Below are 25,423 nucleotides of genomic sequence, written 5' to 3'. Positions count from 1 at the left end.
GCAAGGATTCCTATGTTTACTGGTGAAAATAGTTCCAGTATGTTTCCAATGATGCATCCATAGTTATCAGCAAAGAGTGAAACTCTAAAAGTTTTATTTTAATCCTTCTCTTCATTTCCCCTCACAAAAAGTGCTTGAATGTTCAAACTACTGACCTTCAGAATATCTAGTCTAATCTGTGCTGGCCAGCAAATTCTGGAGAGAGCACTTTGCTTTTCAGATCTGAATATTCTGTGCCTGGGACTCCATTTAGCTGAGTAAATGTAATCTCATATTCCAGCTCTTTTCATTTTGTTTTCTCAACAGACAGGGTCAAGAGAATTTTTCAGATAATTTGCTCACCTCTAAGATATCATGCAGTACTTCATCAAAGATGTTAATGAAGATGTCATCCTTCACTGACTGCAGACTAGAGATGCTATAGTCACTGTTAGGAGCTCTGTAATGATATTTTAAAACAGAGATACAGTACAGATCAAAATATAATTTGCAATACATCAGCATGGCAAAGGCTTGTTTTCTCTTCCCTTCTTCCCTAGTCTCTAAGACTAGCTCAATTTTTATAATGATTTCATCACAATACAATATCCTATTATCCTGTTCCATTAGAAGGGTTAGTAGAGTATTAGAGAGTTCAAAGGTTTGACTCCCACCCCATCAGAATCCCAATCTTTCATTCAGCTGTGAACAGACGCTATCTAATTCAATAAGGGAATGATAAAAAATGCCCAAAGCTGGAGAGGGAAAGTGATACAGTGGTAGAATCAAGATCTGGAGCAGGATGAAGTTTTTCTCACACTTCAGCCATGTTTTCAAACTCAGTTCCTTTGTGGTCTTCTACAGAAATCAAAACTGTTTTTATTTTCAGAAAAGTTCAAAGCCATTTTGTTATACTAATGGACATCTACTGACCGGAATTCATTTAAAGCAATTGAGATTTTCACACAAGGTTTTCATTTGCCACTTTGTGAGGTACAGAATGAAATGCTAAATAACAGGGGTAGGTAAAAGGGGCAAGAAATCTTTCCAATTTTGGCTTAAATTCAAAATCTCCCTCCTTCAGAAACCTAAAGGAAAAAGAAGAGGAGGAGGAGGAGGAGGAGGAGGAGGAGGAGGAGGAGGAGGAGGAGGAGGAGGAGGAGGAGAAGGAGAAGAGAAGGAGAAGGAGAAGGAGAAGGAGAAGGAGAAGAGAAGGAGAAGGAGAAGGAGAAGGAAGAGAAATAATCCTCAGCTTGTGTCCAAATGCACAATTTGATCTTGGCCTTTTTGTCCCACCCAATGTAGTTCTTCTCCAATGGAAAGAAGGCTTTATGGGATCCATTCACACCTAAATGGAAGTTCCAGCTCTTCACTCCAGTTTGGATTTGACCCTTCTGCGGTGGTTGTCTGACAAACTGTTCGCTGGAAAGAAACCTCTACAAAAGGCCGAACTGAAACCTACAATTAAACAGAACTCAAAGCTTTGATATGTTAGATGAGATGCAAAGCTCGGATATGTCAAACTACATTTTCCAACTGAAACTAGAAACTGTAGATACCTTCAAGCATATTATAAACATCCATTAAAATACATATATAAATACCCTGTTTCCCCCAAAATAAGACATCTCGATAATAAGCCTAATCGGGCTTTTGAGCACATGGCAATAAGGCCAAGTGCTTATTTCAGGGTTCAAAAAAATATAAGACAGGATCTTATTTTACAGTCATAGATATGGACACTTTCTGGAAAAAATTTCCAGGATCAAAATTTTCTATTTAATGTAAATTTGGCTGTTTCAAAATAGTATAATATTTTATTGTTTGATTACCTGTTCAGTACTGTTTCTAACATTCCGTGCTTCTAACATTTAACATTAATAAAATTTATCTGAATACCAAAAAAATTTTAAAAAATCTTTACATTTAGTGCTCAAAGTTTATAAAACTTTTCCCCCAAAATCAAATAACATAGACTATGGATAACAAGATGAATAGGCTAAGTGAAAATATCTTCATTTATAAAGGGAAGTCTCCTGGAAAACATCCTTGAAAGCTTTCAAATTCAAAATTTATCAAAAAGACTATATCACTATAGAGAATTTACATGAAAAGCACATGATTAAAAACTGTGTAAGAATATAATAAATACATTCCGTTTAGCCCAGTCTGTAATGGGTATGTTGGTTTATCGAATATAGGAAGTGCAAATTTTTCTTTTTCTCCTTTTTTGGTGGCAGGATTGACCCAACAAAGACATTATTGTGATTTTAGTGCTAGGTGGATGTTAAAATAAACAGCATTTCACTTGCATTTTAACTTGGCATAGGAAGATCCAAGTATTACTTTCAGAGCAATATATGGAACACTATATGTAAACTGGTATTATTTAACAAGCTACGAAGAAAAAAAAAGTAAAAAAATTTTTTTTCCATATATTTATGGACTTGGGCAGACAATATAATAATTCAGTTAGGAATATCCCTTCTTCTACAGCATAGAAGAAGAATATACTGCCACTAGAAGCATTAAATCTTTTTTTAAGTGTTAGCAGCTATATTTATCAATTTCACAGAATGAACCCCTCAAGAATAGTGGAATGGTGATCCCTATACATAAAAAGAATAAGGATATTGCTATTATTCAACTATTTATCCATTTGTCCCCTCCAGGTTCATGGCATTGTAAGGTACCTGGCTAAATGTCCAGTCCATACTGTGGTTGGAGCTGTGTGGAGTTGCAGAAGCAACAAACATCTCATTGAAAGCCCATGATGATTTAGATGGCTGCTGAAGTTTGCTTTACAAAAAGGTGTAGAAAAAGTCAATAAACTTCTAATAGGATTTTTTAAAAATAAAACAAAAATATTGTAAGTACAAATTTTGCAAAAGTGATGATGACATTTGCACAGCAATAATACAAATAAATTATTTCCCTTCCCTCTTGTTTTTGCTATTTTTTCAATTTGCACACATACACTCCATCCACCCAAACCCCCAAAACTTGTTCATTGCTCAGCAATGAATACACAGATCTTATTGTGCTACTTGTATACTGTACTGCTGATCTCTATAACAGTTAAAATGTAGTAAATGTGAATAAATTAAAAAACCAACAACTGACTAAAATTATCACACTACAAAGGTAAATTGAAATAGCAGTGATAATGAAAAATAAAATTAATATTGACAATAAAATAGTATTAATAATGCCATTTAAATATTTCAAGCGAAATAAATGAAGTTGGCAAGAACCAACTATTAAACTAAATACTCTTCAGAGATGTTTTATTTTATCTCAGTAGGTCATGGAACAAAAGAGAAAGGTACTGTACCAGGCTGTACTGGAACCATAACTGGAAAATGTTAGGTCCTGTTCTCCCCCCACCATTCCCCTTATTTCACAATTTTGCTCTCTCTCTCTCTCTCTCTCTCTCTCTCTCTCTTTTGTCTGTAAAAGGGGGTTTCAGATGCTCCTAATCTGAACTGTGAAATCAAATATTGATGATAACCTATAGCATTTGATGATCTAATAATCATCAGAAAGCTAATTAAAGGTTTTTGATTCTATATAGAATAGGTTTTGGAAAATCCTGGGATGTTCACATGATGGTTTGTGAAAATGACCTTGGGATACAGGAGGAAAAGCCACAGTCAAGGCAATGGTTACACAAGAGAGATCTCAGCATACAACAGGAATGGTTGCCTGGCAATATCTTGGAAAGGATCCCTCCCAGTTTCCTGGAAAGTAGAAGTAAGGGTGGGAGAAGGGAGAGATGTGCTTTCAGACTTGCAAGCTGGATGCAAGCTCCCCTTTGAGGTAGTCTAGATGAGAAATCAAAACCATGAGTATTAACACTACTTCTATTACAGATAGTCTTCACCTTACTACCACAATTAAGTCCAAAATTTCTGTTGCTAAGTGAGATATTTGTTAAGTGAGTTATTTATTTATTTTATTTTATTTTATTTGTATACTGCCCTTCTCCCAAAAGGGACTCAGGGCGGTGAACAGCCAAAATTAAAATACATACAATACAAAAGTTAAGATAATTAAAAGAGATTAAATCAATCGGCCTCCCAATTTAAAACCCCAAGTCTATAAAATTTAAAAATCCCATTAAAAACCATTTAGGCTAGGCCGGCTTGCTGGAATAAGGGCCTTCAGGGCCTTACGGAAGGTCCGGAGATCCGGGATCAGTCGTATTCCAGGAGGTAGCTCATTCCACAGGGCGGGTGCCCCCACAGAGAAGGCTCTCCCCCTGGGGGCCGCCAGCCAACATTGCTTGACCGACGGCACCCTGAGGAGGCCCTCTCTGTGAGAGCGTATTGGCCGGTGGGAGGTTATTGGTAACAGCAGGCGGTCTTGTAGGTACCCTGGCCCTAAGCCATGGAGCGCTGGAGTTATGACCTGTCTTGCCACAGTTATTAAGTGAATCACTGCAGTTGTTAAGTTAGTAACACAGTTGTTAAGTGAATCTGGCTTCCCCATTGGTTTTGCTTGTCAGAAGGTCACAAAAGGTGATCACATGACCCCAGGACATGGCAATCATCATAAATATGATGACAAAGTGATGCACCGGTGCAGCAGCCACTAAGTGAGGCAGTAGGTGGAGTGGAGGATGAAGCGATGTACTGTTGCAGCAGCCACTAAGCGAGGCAGTAGGGGTGGAGGACAAAGCAAGATAGGGGGTGCAGGGTTGCCCCATGCACTCCACACTGGCTTACCTGAGGGTCCCACAGCCAACGTGCTTTGACAACTGCCTGGCCTCACGGCAGCGACTCCAACATCCCCATGCAGGATTGGCTTGCTTCTTCTCCTTGGTCGCCGCCACAGCAAAAGAGAAGGCTGAGCAATGCACTGGTGCTCAGCCACTAAGCAAGGTGGTTGGAGGGTGGAGGATGAAGCAAGGTGATGGGATGGTGGAGGACGAAGCAAGGTAGTGGGGAGTGGAGGACGAAGCGATGCACTGGTGCTGCGGCTACTAAGCAAGGCAGCGGGTGTGTGTGTATTGGAGGATGCTAAACCTAACCCCACCCCTAACCCACTGCACCCCAGGGCAACCACAATGCCAAATCCTAATCCTAACCCACCCCAGGCCAACCACAATGCCAAACCCTAACTTTAGCCCACCCCAGGCCAACCACAATGCCAAACCCTAACCCACCCCAGGGCAACCACAGTGCCAAACCATAACCCTCTCCAGGGCAACCACAATGCCAAACCCTAACCCACCCCAGGGCAACCACAGTGCCAAACCCTAACCCACTCCAGGGCAACCACAATGCCAAACTCTAACCCTAACCCATCCTACCCTAGGTCAACCACAATGCTGATGTACAACAATCTACATTTGTTCAAATATAGTTATGTCATCTTCTTCTGGAACATCGTCATAACTCTCCAAACATTGAATTCTGGCCTGAAATTCTTGTGACTCCATTTCCTGTAAAACCATTGGCCCCAATATCTCATGTCTAGCAATAGAGTTCTCCATAAATGAGCATTTCTTGTCCATGTAGCCTGCTCATAGTGCATTGGCAACACAGGTTTCAGTGATTTTATCCCATGAATTCTTCACTCAAGTCACAACCTGTGGCAGACTAGGCTTCACAAAGTTTCCATGCTGATTTCTCTCCATTCTATTTTCAATGTAGCCACTGATTTCCACATGCAAATGGTCCTTGAATGGCTTGTTTACTGCAGTATCAAGAGTCTAGAGATAGGCAGTCATTCATGTGGGAATCATTATTTGATCTATTCTTCTCTGTGCAAGGAACTTCTTCATGTCTTTAATGCGGTGAGTGCTAGCTGAATCCTAGACTAGCAGACCTCTTTGGTCACCTCGCATAACAAGTGGCAGCATTAAATCAACCCACTTCCTTATAACAGCTTGTGTGTACCAGGCTTTTTTGGTTTCAAGAAATGCCTGAAAAAAATTCAATCTTGCCTTTCTTGCCCTTAGTGATGATTAGAGGTGGGACTTTCTTTCCATCCAGACAAATTGCCAAAATACAGGTAACACATGCACTTTCGTAACCAGTGAAGGGAATGTAGATTGGCAAGGCACTCCTCTGATCAATTGTCATCTGAGATCCTTGGCCCGTAAACATTGCCATTTCATCTATGGCAATCATGTTGGAAGTTGATATTTAGAAAAGTCGATGCCATCAACAAAGGACTTGAATGCAAGTGCGTGTATAATAAGTTCAGTATCTTCCAGCTTGAACAGTGTTGTCGATCTTCTTAGAGACCATTCATATCGCTGAAGGAAGCCATCCAGCCAGTGTTGGGATGCTCTGAATTCTTCTGGGGATATTTCTAACTGTGGTGCCATTGCAAGGGAAAATGTTTGAATATCAGCCCTGTGCACAACCAAAGCATTTGCTCTCCTGTCAGCAAGAACATTCACAGATGTTCTCTTCCAGTTCAGGAAATGATGGTTGCTGACATGATCCACAATTGTGCTTTTTAGCATTTCCCTTGTCCACCTGTTATCTGAGGTTATTGTATTCTGCTCGCCATTTTTGGACCATACAAAGATCCAACTTCTACTCTTTGCAGAAAACCATAAGATTCTTGCCCTCAGAGTTCTCCATGAGTCCTTTCTTGAACTCGACAGAATAGCTTTCTTTTTGCACTCATCTTGTCTAGGGGTTAAATGTATGGTACCATTAAATCAGGGGTGTCAGGATTAGGGTATGGCATTGTGGCTCCCCTGGGGTGGGGTGAGTAGGGTAGGGTTTAGTGTCCTTCACCCCCTCACTGCCTCACTTCATCCTCCACCACCCCAACAACTCATTAAGTGGCTGCGGCACCGGTGCATCGCTTAGCCTCCTGCTTTGTTGCAGCGATGAGAAAGGAGATGAAGCAGGCCAGTGGCCACATGGGATCCTGCATGGGGCTGCTGGAACCACTTCCGTGAGGCACATTGATGACCTGATAGCAGGACTCTCTGGTAAGCCAGTTGGGGGTGCATGGGACAGCTCTGCCCCCCTGCCTCACTTCATCCTCCACCCCCACCACTGCCTCATTTTGCCCTCTACCCCACCACATTGCTTAGTGGTCGCAGCACTGGTGGATCGCTCAGTTTCCTGCTTCGTTGCAGTGGCAAAGAGAAGAAGCAGGCTGGCAATCCTGCATGGGGGTTCTGGAGCTGCTGCCACGAGACCAAGCAATTGTTGGCACTTGATGGCCTGGCTGTGGGGCCCTCAGATAAACTGGTGCAGGGTGTGTGGGGCAGCTCTGCAACCCCCACCTTGCTTCATCCTCCACCCCCTCACTTTGTGGCTGCAGCAACCCCCATCACCCGACCTCACCTTGTATCGGCAGGAACCAAACAGGCGGCTGCGTAGGCTCGTAAGTAGCCTTAAGTAGGGCTTACTTTGGGGCTAGGGCTTATATTTGGCGCAGGTGTGAAAATTGGGCTAGAGCTTATTTTCGGGGTAGGACTTGTTTTTGGGGAAACACAGTATATAAGGTATTACAATTATTATAAGGTATTATAACCTCTATTATAAGAACAGAATCTTCCAAATCTAGAAGCACATCCCCCTGCCCCTTCCCCTTGTCTTTATTTTCCAGGAAATAGCAAGGGTGCCGTCTGAGATTTTAACAGGCCTTCTTTGGGCTGAGATTTCCCATTGCCTTGGCTGCAGCTCTTCTTGTTTTCTTACACACCATCACATCACGAGAGAGGTGTTTTTCAAGACCTTTTCAGGGACTTTTGAATTATATGCCTGGAGGAATGGAACAAGCACAGTTAAAGCTTTGGAAGGCAAGATACATGGCTATATAATAATAAAGTACTAATAATTAAAAATTGGAGGAGGGAATAAATACTCCAGTATTGCTGTCTAAGATTGTGATCAGCAAGCATACAGACTAAAGCAGTGCCCAATATACTGTCCACCAAAGAACATTGCTAAGAGCTTGATTAAAAGCTGCTTACCTTCCAGCACACTTTCTAACAGGAAGCTCAAACGCTCTAACAACATTAACCAAGAGCTTTATATCACCATCTGAGAGATTCTGTGCTATTACTTTCTTCCTCTCTTTTCGCCTTGGTTTTAAGGGTCGCTTTGCTTCGGCCAGTTTAAAGAGGCTGATGCTCAAAAAGCTATTAAAAAAGCAGAGCTAATATATAAAAGTTCTGTTGCTATAATTTGTCATGCTAACATTGTTTAATAGCTATAATTTCTAAATAATAATAATTCTACAAAACACACTGGTTTGAATATAGATCTCAAAACTAACCATCTACATAGAAGTGAGAATGCAACTTGACATACCCTGGGCCAGCAGAACTTAAACAGAAGGCAGAGCAGAACAAAAAGAAAAACCAAAATTGAAATAAAGTTCAGTGGATTCATAAATAAAAACGAACAAAAAATGCATTCATGAAATAAGCTAGATCGACTGAAAAGCTTGCAAAAACTCAAAAAATAAGGTCAAATTTTACTATCAGTTACATTTTTCAGATTGAAAAGTTCAACACCATGGCCTTTTACTCTTAGCAAGTAAAATCAGGAAGTATATGTTCTAATACTAGAATGCTAGATATTGATTGCTTTCCCAAACTCCTGTAAATTCTACTGGGTCAATCATCATGTTGAAATTAGAGCAAAAGCTAGGAAACACATTAATTGCTTGAGAGTGAGAAGCTCCTAGATGTGTTCATTCCTTCAGTTCTGAAATTGCTAGCAAAGGATGCTTGGGAATGTACAAAACCCAGAAGTTGTCTGGATAATCAATGTCTATCATACAAGGCAATGTCCACTCCTGATCCATATATTCAAGGGTTCTTTGTTTAAAGGAGAACAGAATAACCAAATTAAACAAAGCACTTTTCAGAAGTAGCAGATGCTATCAGAGGATTCTATTTTATTTTTACATATACATGAGCCATGGTAATGCAGTGGTTAAGAGAGCAAGTACTGCAGGCTACTTCTGCTGACTGCCAGCAGTTCGAATCTCACCAGGCTCAAGGTTGACTCAGCCTTCCAACCTTCCGAAGTGGGTAAAATAAGGACCCAGATTGTTGGGGGCAATATACTGACTCTGTAAACCACTTAGAGAGGTAAAGCACTGTAAAGTGGTATTTAAGTCTAAGTACTATTGCTATTGCTATATAGTCTTACAAACATTATGGATAATGATTGCAGGAATTGAGTATGTCTAGTCTAATGAAAAAAAGGAGAAGGGACGATATAATAGGAGTGTTCCAATATTTGAGGGGCTGCCACAAAGAAGATGGGGTCAACCTCCAAAGCACCTGAAGGCAGGACAAGAAGGAATGGATGGAAACTAATCAAGGAAAGAACCAACCTAGAACTAAGAAGGAATTTCCTGACAGTGAGAATAATTAATTAGTGGAATGGTTTCCCTTCAGAAGTTGTGGGTGCTCCATAACTGGAGTACTCCATCACTGGAGTGGGTGCTCCATCACTGGAGATTTTTAAGAAGAAATACTGTATATTTGAATATAAGTAGCTTGGGTTGGTAATTGGTCTGATGGTCTGAGCTCTCAGCTTGGCAATTTGGCTGCAAACATTTAATCACCATTCAAGTAACCAAGATATTGGTTACCACCTTTAGAGCGCTCCATGGTTTAGGACCTGGGTATTTACGAGACCGCCTTCTGCCACCGATAGCCTCCCACCGACCAGTATGCTCCCACAGAGAGGGGCTCCTCAGGGTGCCATTGGTCAAACAATGCCGACTGGTGGCCCCCAGGGGGAGAGCCTTCTCTGTGGGAGCACCTACCCTCTGGAATGAGCTGCACCCGGAGATACAGCGGATCCCGAATCTACGCACCTTTCGCCGTGCCCTAAAGACATTTTTATTCCAACAAGCCGGGCTGGCCTAACTCTTTTAAATTTTTTTTATTTTTAAACTGTTTAATTATGGGTTTTAATACAGGGGTGCTTTTAATTGTGGGCCAAATTAATTTAATCGGATTTTAATACTGTTTTTAAATTTTGTATTTCTTGTGTTTTATCTGTTGGCTGTTCACCACCCCGAGTCCTTTGGGAGAAGGGCGGTATATAAATATAAACAATAAATAAATAAATAAATAAATAAATAAATAAATAAATAAATAAGGAGACATCATGAGTGTGCTTTGAATTGTGCTCACCTGTCAGAGCACTGATCTTTATTAATGCAAATTAGTGTGGATGTTGTTTGTTCAGCTGAGTCATGGTCTGACCTTGGACTGTTTGATTGGCTAGATGTTGTTATTGAGCATGGTCTTTGGTTTTAAATATCATCTGTGTGATGTAAATTAGTGTTGTTTGTTCGTATGCTGCTGAGTCATGGTCTGGTTTCGGTCTGCTTGAATGGCTGGTAATAATCAGAAACAACAACTAGCCATTCAAACAGACTGAAACCAGACCATGAATCAGCGTATATGAAGAAACAACACTAATTTACATCACACAAACACCTACAGATCCTTACAGATTAACAGAGTTGGAAGGATCTTGTAGGTCATCTAATCCAAACCACCACCACCCCGCCCAAGCAAGAGACCCTATACCATTTATGATAAATGGCAGTCTAATCTCTTCTTGAAAGCTTCCAGTGATGAAGCTCCCACAACTTCTGAAGGCAAGTTGTTCCATTGGTTGATTGTTCTCGCTCCATGGCTTAGGACCCGGTTACTTACGAGACCACCTTCTGCCTCCGATAACCTCCCACTGGCCAACACGCTCCCACAGAGAGGGCCTCCTCAGGGTGCCGTCTGTCAGGCAATGTCGGCTGGTGACCCCCCGGAGGAGAGCCTTCTCTGTGGGGGCACCCGCCCTCTGGAATGAGCTACCCCCAGGGATACGACTAATTCCGGACCTCCGGACCTTCCGCCGGGCCCTGAAGACTTTTTTATTTCAGCAAGCCGGGCTGGGTTAAAAAATTTTTAATTGGGGAATTTTGTGGGTAAGGGGTTTTAAATTGGAGAAGCCAAAGATAATTTAATTTCATTTTAATGTATTTTAATATTTGTATTGTGTGTTTTTAATTCTGGCCGTTCACTGCCCCGAGTCCCTCGGGAGAGGGGGCGGTATAAAAATTTAATAAATAAATAAATAAATAAATAAATAAATACTGTCAGAAAATTTCTCCTTACTTCTAGGCTGAATCTCTCCTTGATCAGCTTCCATCCATTATTCCTTGTCTGGCTTTCGGGTGCCTTAGAAAATAGCTTGACCCCCCTCCTCTCTGTGGCAGCCCCTCAAATACTGGAACACTGCTATCATGTCTCCCCTGGTCCTTCTCTTCACTAAACTAGTCATACCAAGTACTTGCAACCGTTCATCATATGTTATAGCCTTTAGTCCCTTAATTATCTTGGTTGCTCTTCTCTGCACTTTTGCTAGTGTCTCAACATCTTTTTTATAGTGAGATGACCAAAACTGGATGCAGTATTCTAGTTATGGTTTTACTAAGGCTTTACAGAATGGTATTAGTACCACACTTGATCTTGATTGTATCCCTCTGTTAATGCAATTTAGGATTGCATTGGCTTTTTTGGCTGCTGCCACACACTGCTAGCTCATATTTAATTGGTTGTCCACTAAGACGTCAAAATCCCTCTCACAGTTACTGCTATTAAGCCTGGTTTCACCTAGTCTATATGTGCACTTTGGTTTTTCTTGCCTAAGTGTAAGACTTCACTTTTCTCTACATTGAATTTCATTTTGTAGATAGGCCCAATGTTCAAATCTCTCAAGATCCATCTTGAGCCTATAATCTAGGGCCGTGATGGCGAACCTATGGCACGTGTGCCACAGGTGCCATGCAGAGTCTTATCAGTGGGCACGCAAGCGTTGCCCTAGCTCAGATCCAGCGCGCATGCATGCGCCAGCCAGCTAATTTTTGGGCCTTCTGGGCCCACCAGAAGTCGGGAAATGGACCATTTCCAGCCTCCGGAGGGCCTCCGGGGGTGTGGGGGAGGCCGTTTTCGCCCTCCCCAGGCTTCAAGAAAGCCTCTGGAGCCTGGGCCAAAAGTGGGGGATCACGGGGAGTTTACGTGTGCAAGCACGGGGGGGCAAGGCGCATTGAATTATGGGTGTGGGCACACACGCATGTGACCCCCCCGTGCTCCCCCTGCTTTTGGCACACAATAGCAAAAAGGTTAGCTATCACTGATCTAGGGTGTTAGCTATTCCTGCCATCTTGGTATCAACCTCACTGAGGAGGGAACCAAAAGATGAAACTGAATTGGGAAATGTCTGCATGGAAATAGAAAATATACAGAACTGTCCTATATGATCAAAAATCCCACTATACAGTCAGGTCCAGAAATATTGGGACATCGACACAATTCTAACATCTTTGGCTCTATACACCACCACAATGGAGTTGGAATGAAATAAACACAATGTGCATTAACTGCAGACTGTCAGCTTTAATTTGAGGGTATGTACATCCAACTCAGGTGAACGGTGTAGGACTTACAGCAGTTTGCATATGTGCCTCCCACTTGTTAAGGGACCAAAAGTAATGGGACAGAATAATAATCATAAATCAAACTTTCCCTTCTTAATACTTGGTTGCAAATCCTTTGCAGTCAATCACAGCCTGAAGTCTGGAACGCATAGACATCACCAGATGCTGGGTTTCATCCCTGGTGATGCTCTGCCAGGCCTCTACTGCAACTGTCTTCAGTTCCTGTTTGTTCTTGGGGCATTTTCCCTTCAGTTTTGTCTTCAGCAAGTGAAATGCATGCTCAATGGGATTCAGGTCAGGTGATTGACTTGGCCATTGCATAACATTCCACTTCTGTCCCTTCAAAAACTCTTTGGTTGCTTTTGCAGTATGCTTTGGGTCATTGTCCATCTGCACTGTGAAGTGCCGTCCAATGAGTTCTGCAGCATTTGGCTGAATGTGAGCAGATAATATTGCCCAAAACACTTCAGAATTCATCCTGCTGCTTTTGTCAGCAGTCACATCATCAATAAATACAAGAGAACCAGTTCCATTGGCAGCCATACATGCCCACGCCATGACACTACCACCACCATGCTTCACTGATGAGGTGGTATGCTTAGGATCATGAGCAATTCCTTTCCTTCTCCATACTCTTCTCTTCCCATCACTCTGGTACAAGTTGATCTTGGTCTCATCTGTCCATAGGATCTTGTTCCAGAACTGTGAAGGCTTTGTTAGATGTTGTTTGGCAAACTCTAATCTGGCCTTCCTGTTTTTGAAGCTCACCAATGGTTTACATCTTGTGGTGAACCCTCTGTATTCACTCTGGTGAAGTCTTCTCTTGATTGTTGACTTTGACACACATACACCTACCTCCTGGAGAGTGTTCTTGATCTGGCCAACTGTTGTGAAGGGTGTTTTCTTCACCAGGGAAAGAATTCTTCGGTCATCTACCACACTTGTTTTCCATGGTCTCCCAGGTCTTTTGGTGTTGCTGAGCTCACTGGTGCATTCCTTCCTTTTGAGAATGTTTCAAACAGTTGTTTTGGCCACGCCTAATGTTCTTGCTATCTCTCTGATGGGTTTGTTTTGTTTCTTCAGCCTAATGATGGCTTGCTTCACTGATAGTGACAGCTCTTTGGATCTCATCTTGAGAATTGACAGCAACAGATTCCAAATGCAAATAGCACACTTGAAATGAACTCTGGGCCTTTTATCTGCACATTGTAATTGGGGTAATGAGGGAATATCACACACCTGGCCATGGAACAGCTGAGAAGCCAATTGTCCCATTACTTTTGGTCCCTTAACAAGTGGGAGGCACATATACAAACTGCTGTAAGTCCTACACCGTTCACCTGAGTTGGATGTACATACCCTCAAATTAAAGCTGACAGTCTGCAGTTAACGCACATTGTGTTTGTTTCATTCCAACTCCATTGTGGTGGTGTATAGAGCCAAATATGTTAGAATTGTGTCGATGTCCCAATATTTCTGGACCTGACTGTATTTAGTGGAATTCACTTTCAGATAGGTATGGATTGAATGGTTAGAAAGGAAAGAAAGAAGAAATAAAAGCAGGGGTTGGAACCGAATGGGGGAATAGATAAGGTTTTTGAGGGAATGAAATATGCTGACAAAAAATCTAACTAAAGCTCTGCCAGTCCTACAAGATAGATCAGACTAAGAAATCAAGGCCAAGAAATCATCAGATAAATGGGCCTTGAGTCCATTCCCATAAAACTAACTTGAAAAACAACTTCTTGTTTCATACAATAACTTTACAATAAAAGTATTCCTATCCTACATGGCATTGGTTTCTTGATCTGGTCTACCTTACAGGACTGACAATAAACAATGGTACATCTCTTAATGGCAGTTTCACTCCACCATAAGAGCTCCCTCTTGGATATGTGTCTCGTATTCCATTGAGTTTCCATTTCTGCCCTTAATGTTGTTAACTGCCCACCTTCCTTCAGTTCCTGGCCTAGCCCTTCTTTTACTTCGATAGATAGCTGATATCATGGGTTTTGCATGTAACATCATACACAACCTCATGTCACTTATATGGTAGTATTGTAATAGCTACTTCCAGATGCCCTTGTCCAGCATAGTTGTAGAAATACATTGTTTCCACACAATCTATTTCACATTGTTATCATCAACCTCCAATTACCTTCATGTTTTCAGAAAATGTAATTGAAAATGCCAGCCAAAAATAGATTAAATGTTATTCCATTAAATGTTATTGACACAAAACTAGAAACAAGTTTGCTTAGAAAGGGACATGGCTACATTTTAAAACAAATTAAGCAAGGTTTTCAGTGCCTCAATTGCACTTTCAACAAATATTTAAATTAAAACCCTTCAAAGTTAGACAAAAACATGAAACACATTACAACTTTGAGCTAGCCTTATATTCTCTTCCTTACCCAATAGTAGGGATTTCATCTTCATTGACCAAGTCAGAAAGAACAAAATGGTGCTTTGCAATCAGGAAACGATTAATTACTGACTCCCTAACCTGAAAAAAAAGATGAAAATCTGAAATTAATTGCTGTGCTGCTCACATTAACAAATACAGCTGTTCTTTTTCTTAAAGACCCATTTTGGGCTAAAACAATCAAGCAAAAGGTCTATAGGATAAAACTCATTCAATCCTACCTCATTCTTTCATTTTAGATTAATTCTTTCTTAAAAACAGAAAATAATCATAAGCAAGTAAGATTTGGGTAGAGTGACATACAAAAGCAATTGAAAAGGACAGAGTAGGCCAATTTGCAAACTGACTAAGATACTGAAATTGGGAATGAATCTGGTCTATAGTTTTTAAGGAAAAAATTCTATTAATTTGCATTAAGTTGCAGAGACCTATCCAACTTGCAACAGTTGTCATTTCTTAATGGACTTAGTCATTTTGTCCTTTAAGAGAAAATCCGCATGGCTGTTCTTAGCCCATATAGCTTGCATTAAAACAAAACAAAACATAACACGCTTGAGATGCAAAAATGTTTTTATAATTTGGCCTTTAACTTCCCTGGTTTCCTAAGAAATCAGAATATGGTGACATAAGCAATGAGGTGGCAAAGATAAATTTTAGGAAATATTTGTATTGTTTATTTCTATTATAAATTTCTATTTATTATTAACATTAAATATATTTTTACTATTTAGTTAAATGATTTAGTTCAAAACACACCCTGTTGTCTTACAACGCATAAAGATGTATTACATCTTTTGCAGAGATATACACAAAATATTTCCAAGTATTTTTATTTATTAATTAAATGTATATACCATCCATCTTGCCATCAGTTATGGTACTTCCAATTATTTAGGGTTATGATTAAGCTTAGAATTTTTCCAAAATATTTCCAAGTATATTTTGCATATGTATTTATTATGTACATTAAAAAAACCTTACCTTTTCCATGTACTTTGCAACAATTGCTCTGTGTGCATCCGAATAGTCCTTTGAATCAATGACATTCTTCTTCTGCAATCTTTTCTCATAGTCCTGAAAAAGAGCCACCACCATGACTTATATCAATGAAAGCCCTTTAGACCTCTATCTTTCAAAAACACATATTGTGTTGTTTTTTCTTCTCCTTCAGCTTTCTACTGCCAGCATGAATCAAAAAGCCATCAGAAGCAAGTCAGATCAGAAGAAAAACCAAAAGCAGCAAGTTCATCATCACCCTCCCTCCCCTGCCAAGTAAAATAAAGTTTATAGACATTCTACAGTACTTTAAAAGGAGAAAACCTCATAACATCTTGAGTTCTGGGTTTAAAATGATTGAAAATGAGAATTAACAACTTGGCTCCAATATTGGAGATAATGCCTGAATTCATATCGCAGGTTCAGCTATAACCATTATTAACTGGGACCATCCAATACATTTAACCATAAACATAGAACATATGAACATAGAACATAAATAACAGTTGGATGGCACCTTAGAGGTCTTCTACTCCAATCCCTGCTTGAGCTGGAGATCCTATACCCATGATGGCGAACCTATGGCACGGGTGCCGGAAGTGGCACACAGAGCCATCTCTCTGGGCATGCGAGCCGTCACCCGTTGCTCTTCTGGGTTCTGGCGTTGACCAGCTGGTCTTCATGTGCACTGGAGTGCCAGAAACCAAAAGAGCAGCCACATGCGCATGCCGGGAAAATGATCTTCTGGTTTCCAGCACGCACCTGGTCTTCCGGTTTCTGGCGTGCATGCATGTGCGAAGACCAGCCAGCCAATGTGCATGTGGACCAGGCGGCTGCTCTTCTGGCACTCCCACATGCATGAAGACCAGGTGGCCAGTACGCTGGAACCCGGAAGAGCAAGGGGAGCAGAGCTGTGAGCCAGGATGGGCGGGCCAGGTTTCCTGCCCTCCCCGCCTGAGTAGGCTTCTTGTGCGGCCCCAGCCCTCCAGCCTGCGGCACTGATATGTATCTGCAGTCCAGAGCGCCTGGCTGGCTCGGGCACACAGGCAGGCAGTGTTTGCTGGCTGGGCGCCCTGCCGCCCCGCCCACTTCTGCCATTGTGAGGGGCAAAGGGGTGGTGGTGATTCTCACGTTGCCATTTCTGGCCGGGATGCTGGAGCAGCCAGGAGGAAAACAAGGAGCCGCCGTCAGGTAAGCGAGCTGTGTCAGGAGGACCGGAAGAGAGCGCAGCTCCTCACGCATGGAGACACTGCCGAGGGGTAAGAAGTGTGCCAACTGGGAAGCGGCCGGGAAAGGGGGAGCTGCGCCGGCTTGTTCTCGGTGGCCAGCTTGGGGGGGGGGCACTTCATCCCGGCCAGAGTTGGGGCAAAGCTCTTCTGCCTACTGGCCCCCTAACCCAAGCCCCGGGAACACAAACACCCCTTACCTCTGAGGTCGGGAAAGGGCTCCGGCTTTCCAGTAGAGGGAGGCGGCATTCTCCACCCAACTCTTTCCCTGCCCAGGGCTGTGGAATCTGGTCATCTGTGGGGATGTCCCGTCACCCTGACGGAGACCGGGGGGGTGGGCAGGGCGGGTGGGCAGGGAGGTGTGAGAACCCCTGAAAGGTCAGGCAGAGCCGGCGCATGTGCACCAGATAGCTGGTCTTTGGGCGCACATGTGTGCCAGAAACTAGAACACCAGGTGGCCAACGTGCATGCATGTGCCGGAAACCAGAATATCATCTGTTCTTCCAGTTTCCGGCATGCAAGCGCGAGCTCCCCTTTTCATCACTCAGTGCTGAAAAGGTTCGCCAACACTGTCCTATACCATTTCGGACAAATAGTTGTCCAATGTCTTCTTGAAAACCTCCAGTGATGGAGCACCACCAACTTCTGGAGGCAAGCTGTTATATCTTTCTTTCATGATCTTTTACTTTTTAATTCTTGTCCTATCTTGGGTGCTTTGGAAAATAAGTCTTTCTTCTCTGTGACAGCCCCTCAAGTACTGAAACACTATTATCATATGAATCCTAGTCCTTCTCTTTGTTAGACTTCACATACCCAGTTCCTCCAACCAGTTTATCATACACTTTACTTTCCAGTACCCTAATTATCTTTGTTGCTCTTCTCTGCACTCTTTCTAGAGTCTTAACATCTTCTATTCAATGGGAAGATTTGAATGGTTTGGTAAATTAAAGATTTAATATTTTATTTTTATATCCTAATCTCCCCCTTCATTTTTTTAAAAGTATGCATAAAACCATTTAGTAAAACACAACACTATTTAGAACAGTCCACTAGAAGGCCCTGTTCTGTCTAGCCCTGGAAGAGTTTTATTCAAAAATTTGCTCATTCCAAGCTTGGAAGGTTTGTGATCAAAATATATGGCTTTGTTTCAGTAAACATTTCAGAATTATGACATGGAGAATTTCTCTCCACCTACGTCCTCACATAAACTACCTTGCCATAAATTAAAATAATATCATAAGTTTTCTTCGCAGATTTTCTAAAGTTGCTAAATTAAAGCTGCAGTGATCTCAAAGAAACTGAAACTAAGATGGGAAGTTTTATTGTCAATAAATTCTAATTACAATTTTTAGAACGATTTCTTACCTGCAAATTTTTTTCACTGATCTCTCTTTCCAATAAAGGAACAAATTTAAAATTTTGAAATTCAGCTACCTCATTTTTTCTGAGCTCAAGAAACCAAAATCTTTTGGACATATTAAATTCCTCATCAGAAACAAAATTAAATTCTTGCTGCAATTGGTCCAGTCGAAAGAAATCTGGGATGGAAGAATCACCACATGGAGTAATCTGAAAAACAAAAAGGCTTATAGTTTAGTTTAGTTTAATTTAGTTTATTTGATTTGTATACCGCCCTACTCCCGAAGGACTCTTTATATACTTAAAGAAAACTGTAACTAAGTATTTTAGTTTGTGTATATGTATCTATGTTCATATTCACACACACAGTGCTTCTGTGGGCAACATGGCAAAGAATAGAATAGTAGGAGTAGGAATTGAGTAGAATAGAGCAGAGTATCGTGGCATGGCGTGGCATGGCATAGACTACACTCCCCTCCCATTTTTACAAATACTGAAGAGATTCTCATCCAGGAAGAAGCAGTTGTCTCTGAACAATGGAATAACAAAAACAAAAGGAGGAGATGATGGAGGCAGAAAAGGGGTAAGAGAGGGGGGATTTTAAATAAACTAAAAAGTGGAATAAAAACTCCTCTTCCTTCACTCTTCCTGACTAATTTACATTCATTTGCTAATAAGATGGATGAAATACTTCTTTTAAACAGATGCAACTCTGATTTTTACAACTCAGCAGCTCTGTGCTTCACTGAAACCTGACTAAATGGGGTGTGATGCTAGTTTGCCTCCTCATAGTGCACCCTGGATAGCACGGAATTGTGAACCAAATGACTAGCAACAACTGGCAGGCAGACTACATTGAAGAATTGGCAGTTAATGACAGTTGGCAGTCAGACATCTTTGTAGAACTCCTGGCTCTCTAAATACATGGCAACGGCTAAATAAAATGGCATTGGTCAACTCTGAACAGGATCCGTACCCCACATGGTGTCTACCAGTGGTGGGTTGCTATCGGTTCGCTCCAGTTTGGGAAAACCAGTAGCAGCAGCAGGGGGAGGCTCCGCCCACCCACATGGACATCATCAAATACGATCTGTGCATGCACAGAACCTTCTGCATATGTGCAGAAGTGGTGCGCACGCAAGTGAACAGGTAGCAAAGGTAAGTGAAACCCACCCCTGGTGTCTACCAGGACTCAAGTGGGGTCTTGTCTCTACCTGTGTGTGACTGTGGTGCTCCTTGACAAAATATCCATCACATTGTGTCCAAATGTCCATCAAGAGCTTACATTGGCCCAATGTCTGATTTTTTCAACATAGATCACCCTGTCCTTGAATGGCTGGGTGGACTGGACATTAACATTTGAACTACTATAAGTCCATGTATTTGCCATATACTGTACTAAATAAATAAATAACCTAGCTAAATGAATCAATTGATTATAGCAGCCTGCATATCCCAGGGTTTCAGATACCAAGGGCAGACAGAATTGCAGAAACATCCAGTAAAAAAAAGGGAGGGGGTCTCTGCTTTTATATCAACAACTGATGGTACAAAAATGTAACTACGCTAAAGAAATTCTGTGATCTTCTTAATTATCAATTGCAAACCATTTTATTCTCCATGACAGTTTTCCTCATTTCTACTATTTGCAGTATTGGGGCGCTCTCCTGAGTTTTTGAGTCAGCCTGTGCTGTTCCCACCTTCTTTCCACTCTCTGTGCTCGGAGATCAGGAGGGGGCAGTCCTTGCTCATTGCCTGAGCTCCGTTGCTCCTCATTTCCACTGCCTGTCCTCTCTCAGTCATCCTGCCCTGTTCCTCCCTGATGGCAAGCCATCCCAAGCCTGAGGGGCCCGGGGCTGCCTCGTCCTGCTCCTCCCTGCATTCCTCCAAAGCCAACAAGGCTGCCCCTTGGCCTCTGTCAGCTCCGGCTCATCCTCCTCTGTGGATTCAGGCTCCGATAGGGACAGAGACCCAGAGACCTTCACTTGTGGAAGCCATGGAAGTTGCTGACAGGAACAGTAAATGGAGCTGGAGGAGCTGGATAAGTGGAGAGCATGGCCAGGCTGATTGGATGATGGAGCAAGCCATAAAGTTTATGCGGGGGGTGCGTGTGTTCAAGAACCTCAAAGCATACAAAGCCCTCGCCCAAAACACACAACTCTAAGACCAGCCGCTTCCAGCCACAGCAACTGACAGGGTGACTGCGGTGGGCAGCACCAGAGATGGATCAGCAGCAGTGAAACCTTCTACCACCCCAACCCCGGGGGGGGGGGGCAAATCAGTGGGCACCATATCCTGGACGTGAAATTTGATGGAGATCTCCAGGAGCTGGAGTTCTTTTTAACCCAGGCTTGAACCTACATGCAGGAATATTGTCCCAAAATAGTTACAAAAGCTGCAAGGTAAGATGTGCCACCATGGCCCTAGAAGAGGCTGTGGTGGATGGTCACCCTCCATAATGATGATACTGAGGTGAGAAAATTCAATTTCATCCTGAGCTGAGGAAATTCAACTGATTCGTGGCAGTGCTCCGCAAATGCTTTGAAGACCCCCTGGCAGATCACAAAGTCAGAGACTGTATCAAGACCATCAGCCAAGGCATGGAGAGACATCTAGTATTGGGACTAGCATGGATACAGAAATGGAATCCCTGTGTAAATTGGAGGAGGGGGTTGCTAAAAATCCAATGAGCAAAAGCAAAAGGAAAGTCAGAAAGGGGCTTAAGAACCCCAGAGCCAAGGCAGGAGGTGGGAGCCACAATGCAAGAGAGAAAAAAGGCTGATCCCTGAATTCCACCAGATTATCGGGACTAGCAGGATGTGTTTAGCGAAAAGGGTTCAGACGAACTCCCACCCCATTGGCCAAGTGACTTCTCCATAGATACAGTGGTGGGATTCTGCCGGTTCTAGGCGGTTCGGCCAAACCGTTTGTTAAATTGCTGGCTTGCCCCGCCCCTTACCCCGCCCCTCCGCACCATATTTATTGCCAATAAATTGTGGTGGGTGAGGGGCAGGCCAGCCAGCAATTTAACAAACGGTTCGGTGTTTTTTTGTAATTTTATTGGCCCGCGGAGCTTCAGCATAGGCTAATTAGCCCGTTGATTAGATCGGCCTCCCGACTCTCAGCTGATTTGCTCTCAGCTGTTTTGCTCAGGGCTCTGCTGCTTGCTTGCAAAGAGTGCTTAAGCAGATTTTTTCCCCCTAGCTATGCTGAAAAACGAAACTGAAAGTAAAGCAGGCTGTTGGCTTTGCTGTTTGCTGCAATGTTGGAAAATTAGGCAGGCAGATTTCTTTTTCCTCACCAAAAAAGGTAGGTGCAAACAATGGGAAATTTAGGGAAAAAGAGTTCAAGATTTTAAAACACAAAAGAAAAAATGCTCTATTTAACTAGGGAATTGTAATAATTGAGATACTATTAATTGTATATTGTGTTGAGAGCAGAAATGGTTAAGTTGTGGTTTGGAGAATATATGGAGGAAATTATTTGGTTTATTATTATTGGTAAATATAATTAATTGATTTGTAAGAAATTAGATTGCATGGAAATAATTGGAATATTCATGTTCATATTGATTAATATACAAAAAAGATAGTTATATAACTAATTGATTTATATTAAAATGTTGAATTTATATTAAACAACTGTAATATTACATAATTAACCAATGTGATTATAAAAATAGATGACAATGGGAAGGGGTATAATATAGAATAAAAGGGAAAAATTGAATTTGATTAAGATTAGAGATGAGGATGAAGGGTAATATTGGTTTTTTAAAAAAATACCGTATTTTCCGGCGTATAAGACGACTGGGCGTTTAAGATGACCCCCAACTTTTCCTGTTAAAATATAGGGTTTGGGCTATACTCGCCATATAAGACTATCCCTCTTCCAATGGACACCAAATAAAAATTAAAAAACATCAACTGGCTCACCTACAATGTAAAAGCAGCTGTGCTAGACCCAAAATGGCCCCTGCAACAAGCAGGAACCTCACACAGCCACAAAAAGCCCCCCCAAAAAACTTTCACACTCTAAACACACACAACACAACACAACTGGCTCACCCACAATGTAAAAGCAGCTGTGCTAGTCCCAAAATGGCCCCTGCAACAAGCAGGAACCTCACACAGCCACAAAAAGCCCCCCAAAAAACTTTCATACTCTACACACACACAACACAACTGGCTCACCCACAATGTAAAAGCAGCTGTGCTAGACCCAAAATTGCCCCTGCAACAAGCAGGAACCTCACACAGCCACAAAAAGCCCCCCCAAAAAACTTTCACACTCTAAACACACACAACACAACACAACTGGCTCACCCACAATGTAAAAGCAGCTGTGCTAGACCCAAAATGGCCCCTGCAACAAGCAGGAACCTCACACAGCCACAAAAAGTCCAAAAAACCAACTTTCACACTTTACACACACAAAATTCCACATACAGCTTTGTGAGATTTTGTGTGTTTGTGTAGTTAGAGTGAAACACTACAGAAACACACTAAATCTCAGAAAGCTGCACAAATATTATTTTATTTTATTTTATTTTTATTTTTATATGAAAGCTAAATTTAAAACTTCCTAAAATTTAAATGGCTAGGTCTAAAAAAGAACAACTAAAAAAACCCCAATTGACTATTTTTTTTAAAGCTCCCAAAGGGGAAAAAAACTTACCCATTAGAACAGGGGTCTCTAACCTTGGCAACTTTAAGACTTGTAGACTTCAACTCCCAGAATTCCTCAGCCAGCTTTGCTTTGCTGGCTGAGGAATTCTGGGAGTTGAAGTCCACAACTCCCTGCTTGCTTGATTGCTGATTGCTGATGGAATAGATTCAGGCAAGCGAAGCAAGGCAAGTGTTGGGACTAGCAGCTGAGGTAAGCAAGCTGGAGGGGGAAAACTTTTTATCTTTTACATGGTTCTGGCCATCCCAGCTGAGTTGCAGGGAACTCAGCTGGGATCGTCAGAGCTGGGATCGCCAGAGCTGGGATCGCCAGAGCCATTTAAGGCTCGTCAGAGCCTTTCGGGCTGGTCTGCCTGGTTACAGGAGAACTACACCCGGCGTATAAGACGACCCCCGACTTTTGAGAAGATTTTCATGTGTTAAAAAGTCGTCTTATACGCCGGAAAATACGGTAGATAAGGAATAAATATGGCAAAAAGGAAATATAGAAATTGTAAATTTAATTGAAATGACTAAACACTGTTTAAATTTGTGAACCGGCCAAATACTCTGTTCAAAGAAAATATATTGTATGTTTGTAGGTGTGTTTCTAATTATTGCTATTTATTCATATTTGTTCTCTTTTATTCTTTAAAGTTTAACAATTCATTCTTTATCTTAATATCTTTATATTTGTTTGGGGTTGCCTTTCTTCCATTTCATCTTTTTTACTGTACAGCAATCTTTCTCCTCAAACCTACCACCTCTCTCTTTTCTTTCCTTTTACTTTCTCTTCCCCCCCAATTCTTCTCCTCCCTACTTCCTCTTCCTTTCTCCTTCTCCTCCTCTCTTCCTCCCTCTCTTACCCTCACTCCTACTCTAATTTCCTTTCCCTTCCTTCCTCCCTTCTCTTCCTTCCCTCTCTCTCCTTCTTTCTTCCATCTCTCTTCTCCTTCCTTCATCCCTCTCTATTGCTGTATTCTTTTGTGCATATGGATTACTCAGAGGGCTGAAAAAGTTATTTTTGACTGGTCCTCGGACTTTTGACCACTCCTCGAACTTACGACTGTCCTCACATTTTACGTTTTTCGCCCTATCTTGTCACCATGGTGAAGAGAAGCAGTTGTGAAATGAGTGACACGGTTGTTAAGAATGCTACAACGGGCATAAATGTGAGGAAGGTCACATTTATGTGACCGGTCAAAAGTGCGAAGACCAGTCAGAAATGACTTTTTTCAGCCCTCTGAATAGTCCCTATGTGCATATGGACTAGTCAGAAGACTGAAAAAGTTATTTTTGACCGGTCCTCGCACTTTCAACCAGTCCTTGAACTTACGACTGTCCTCACATTTTACGTTTTGCGCCCTATCTTGTCACCGTGGTGAAGAGAAGTAGTGGTGAAATGACTGACACTGTTGTTAAGAATGCCGCAATGGGCATAAATGTGAGGATGGTCATAAGTGCGAGGACCAGTCAGAAATGACGTTTTTCAGCCCTCTGAGTAGTCTTTATGCACATAGCCATGCCCACCCGGTCACATGACCAGCTAGCCACGCCCCCAACTAAGCCACGCCCACAGAACCGGTTGTTAAAAAACTTGAATCCCACCACTGCATAGAAATCCTGCCAGGAATGACAGAAACATTTGTATCGTGGGCGATTATAATGGGATAATAGATATTAAAAAAGATTACACCAGCAGTAAAGACAAGAAGAAAAGAAATACCACTACCCAAAACCTTTTTTAATATGGCAGAGGAACTGAATTTAATAGATATATGGAGAACTTTTCATCCTAAAGAAAATAAATATACTTTTTATTCTAACCCCCATGAGTCTTGGTCCAGAATAGACATGTTATGGATGAATAAAGAACTAGGACAAAAATAGGAAAAATTGAGATCCCCCCAAACTCGTGGGCAAATCATAACCCCCTTAAGGTAACATGGAAAGGCCCCAAAGAAAAGAACTAGAAGATGGATGTTAAATCCACGAATATTAAAAGAAAAGGAGTATGTAGAAAGGATAATGAAAGAATTGAGATTATTTTTTAAAGAAAATAAAAAACAGCATACCTCTTTAACAATTTATGGGATACTATGAAAGCCTATATAAGGGGGATAACGATAGCTTATAACGTAAAGAAAAACACTAGGTTCAGTGCCAGCTGCTGGTGCGACACCACACCAGCCTCCTCGTCATTGGGATCACCCACGATCCACGCAGGCCGCTGGTGGGTCACAACACTTGGTTACAAGAATTAATTAACAGTAAAATCAAATTAATTCCAGAAACATTTCTCCTGGGTGTACTAAAAACCAAATAGG

General features: G+C 41.8%; 1 protein-coding gene across 10 annotated transcripts in view; it reads right to left on the bottom strand.

Annotated features, from left to right (window-relative positions):
• The window catches only part of CC2D2A (coiled-coil and C2 domain containing 2A), a 285,150-nt gene that overhangs the window by 92,066 nt on the left and 167,661 nt on the right, over positions 1 to 25,423 (bottom strand). For all 10 annotated transcript variants that reach the window (XM_034408876.3, XM_087875257.1, XM_034408877.3 and 7 more), the window contains 7 exons: positions 18,439 to 18,642; positions 15,833 to 15,925; positions 14,841 to 14,932; positions 7,931 to 8,098; positions 2,673 to 2,778; positions 1,328 to 1,437; positions 343 to 439 (listed from right to left, as the gene is read on the bottom strand). In XM_034408876.3, the coding sequence (XP_034264767.2) occupies positions 343 to 439; positions 1,328 to 1,437; positions 2,673 to 2,778; positions 7,931 to 8,098; positions 14,841 to 14,932; positions 15,833 to 15,925; positions 18,439 to 18,642 (870 nt within the window). The remainder of the gene's footprint in view (positions 1 to 342; positions 440 to 1,327; positions 1,438 to 2,672; positions 2,779 to 7,930; positions 8,099 to 14,840; positions 14,933 to 15,832; positions 15,926 to 18,438; positions 18,643 to 25,423) is intronic.

This window comes from Pantherophis guttatus, chromosome 8, assembly GCF_059756535.1.
Source record: "Pantherophis guttatus breed Tessera chromosome 8, ASM5975653v1, whole genome shotgun sequence".
Taxonomy (NCBI): domain Eukaryota; kingdom Metazoa; phylum Chordata; class Lepidosauria; order Squamata; family Colubridae; genus Pantherophis; species Pantherophis guttatus.
The sequence above is the reverse complement of the archived record's forward strand: the minus strand, read 5'-3'. Positions and strand labels throughout refer to the sequence as shown.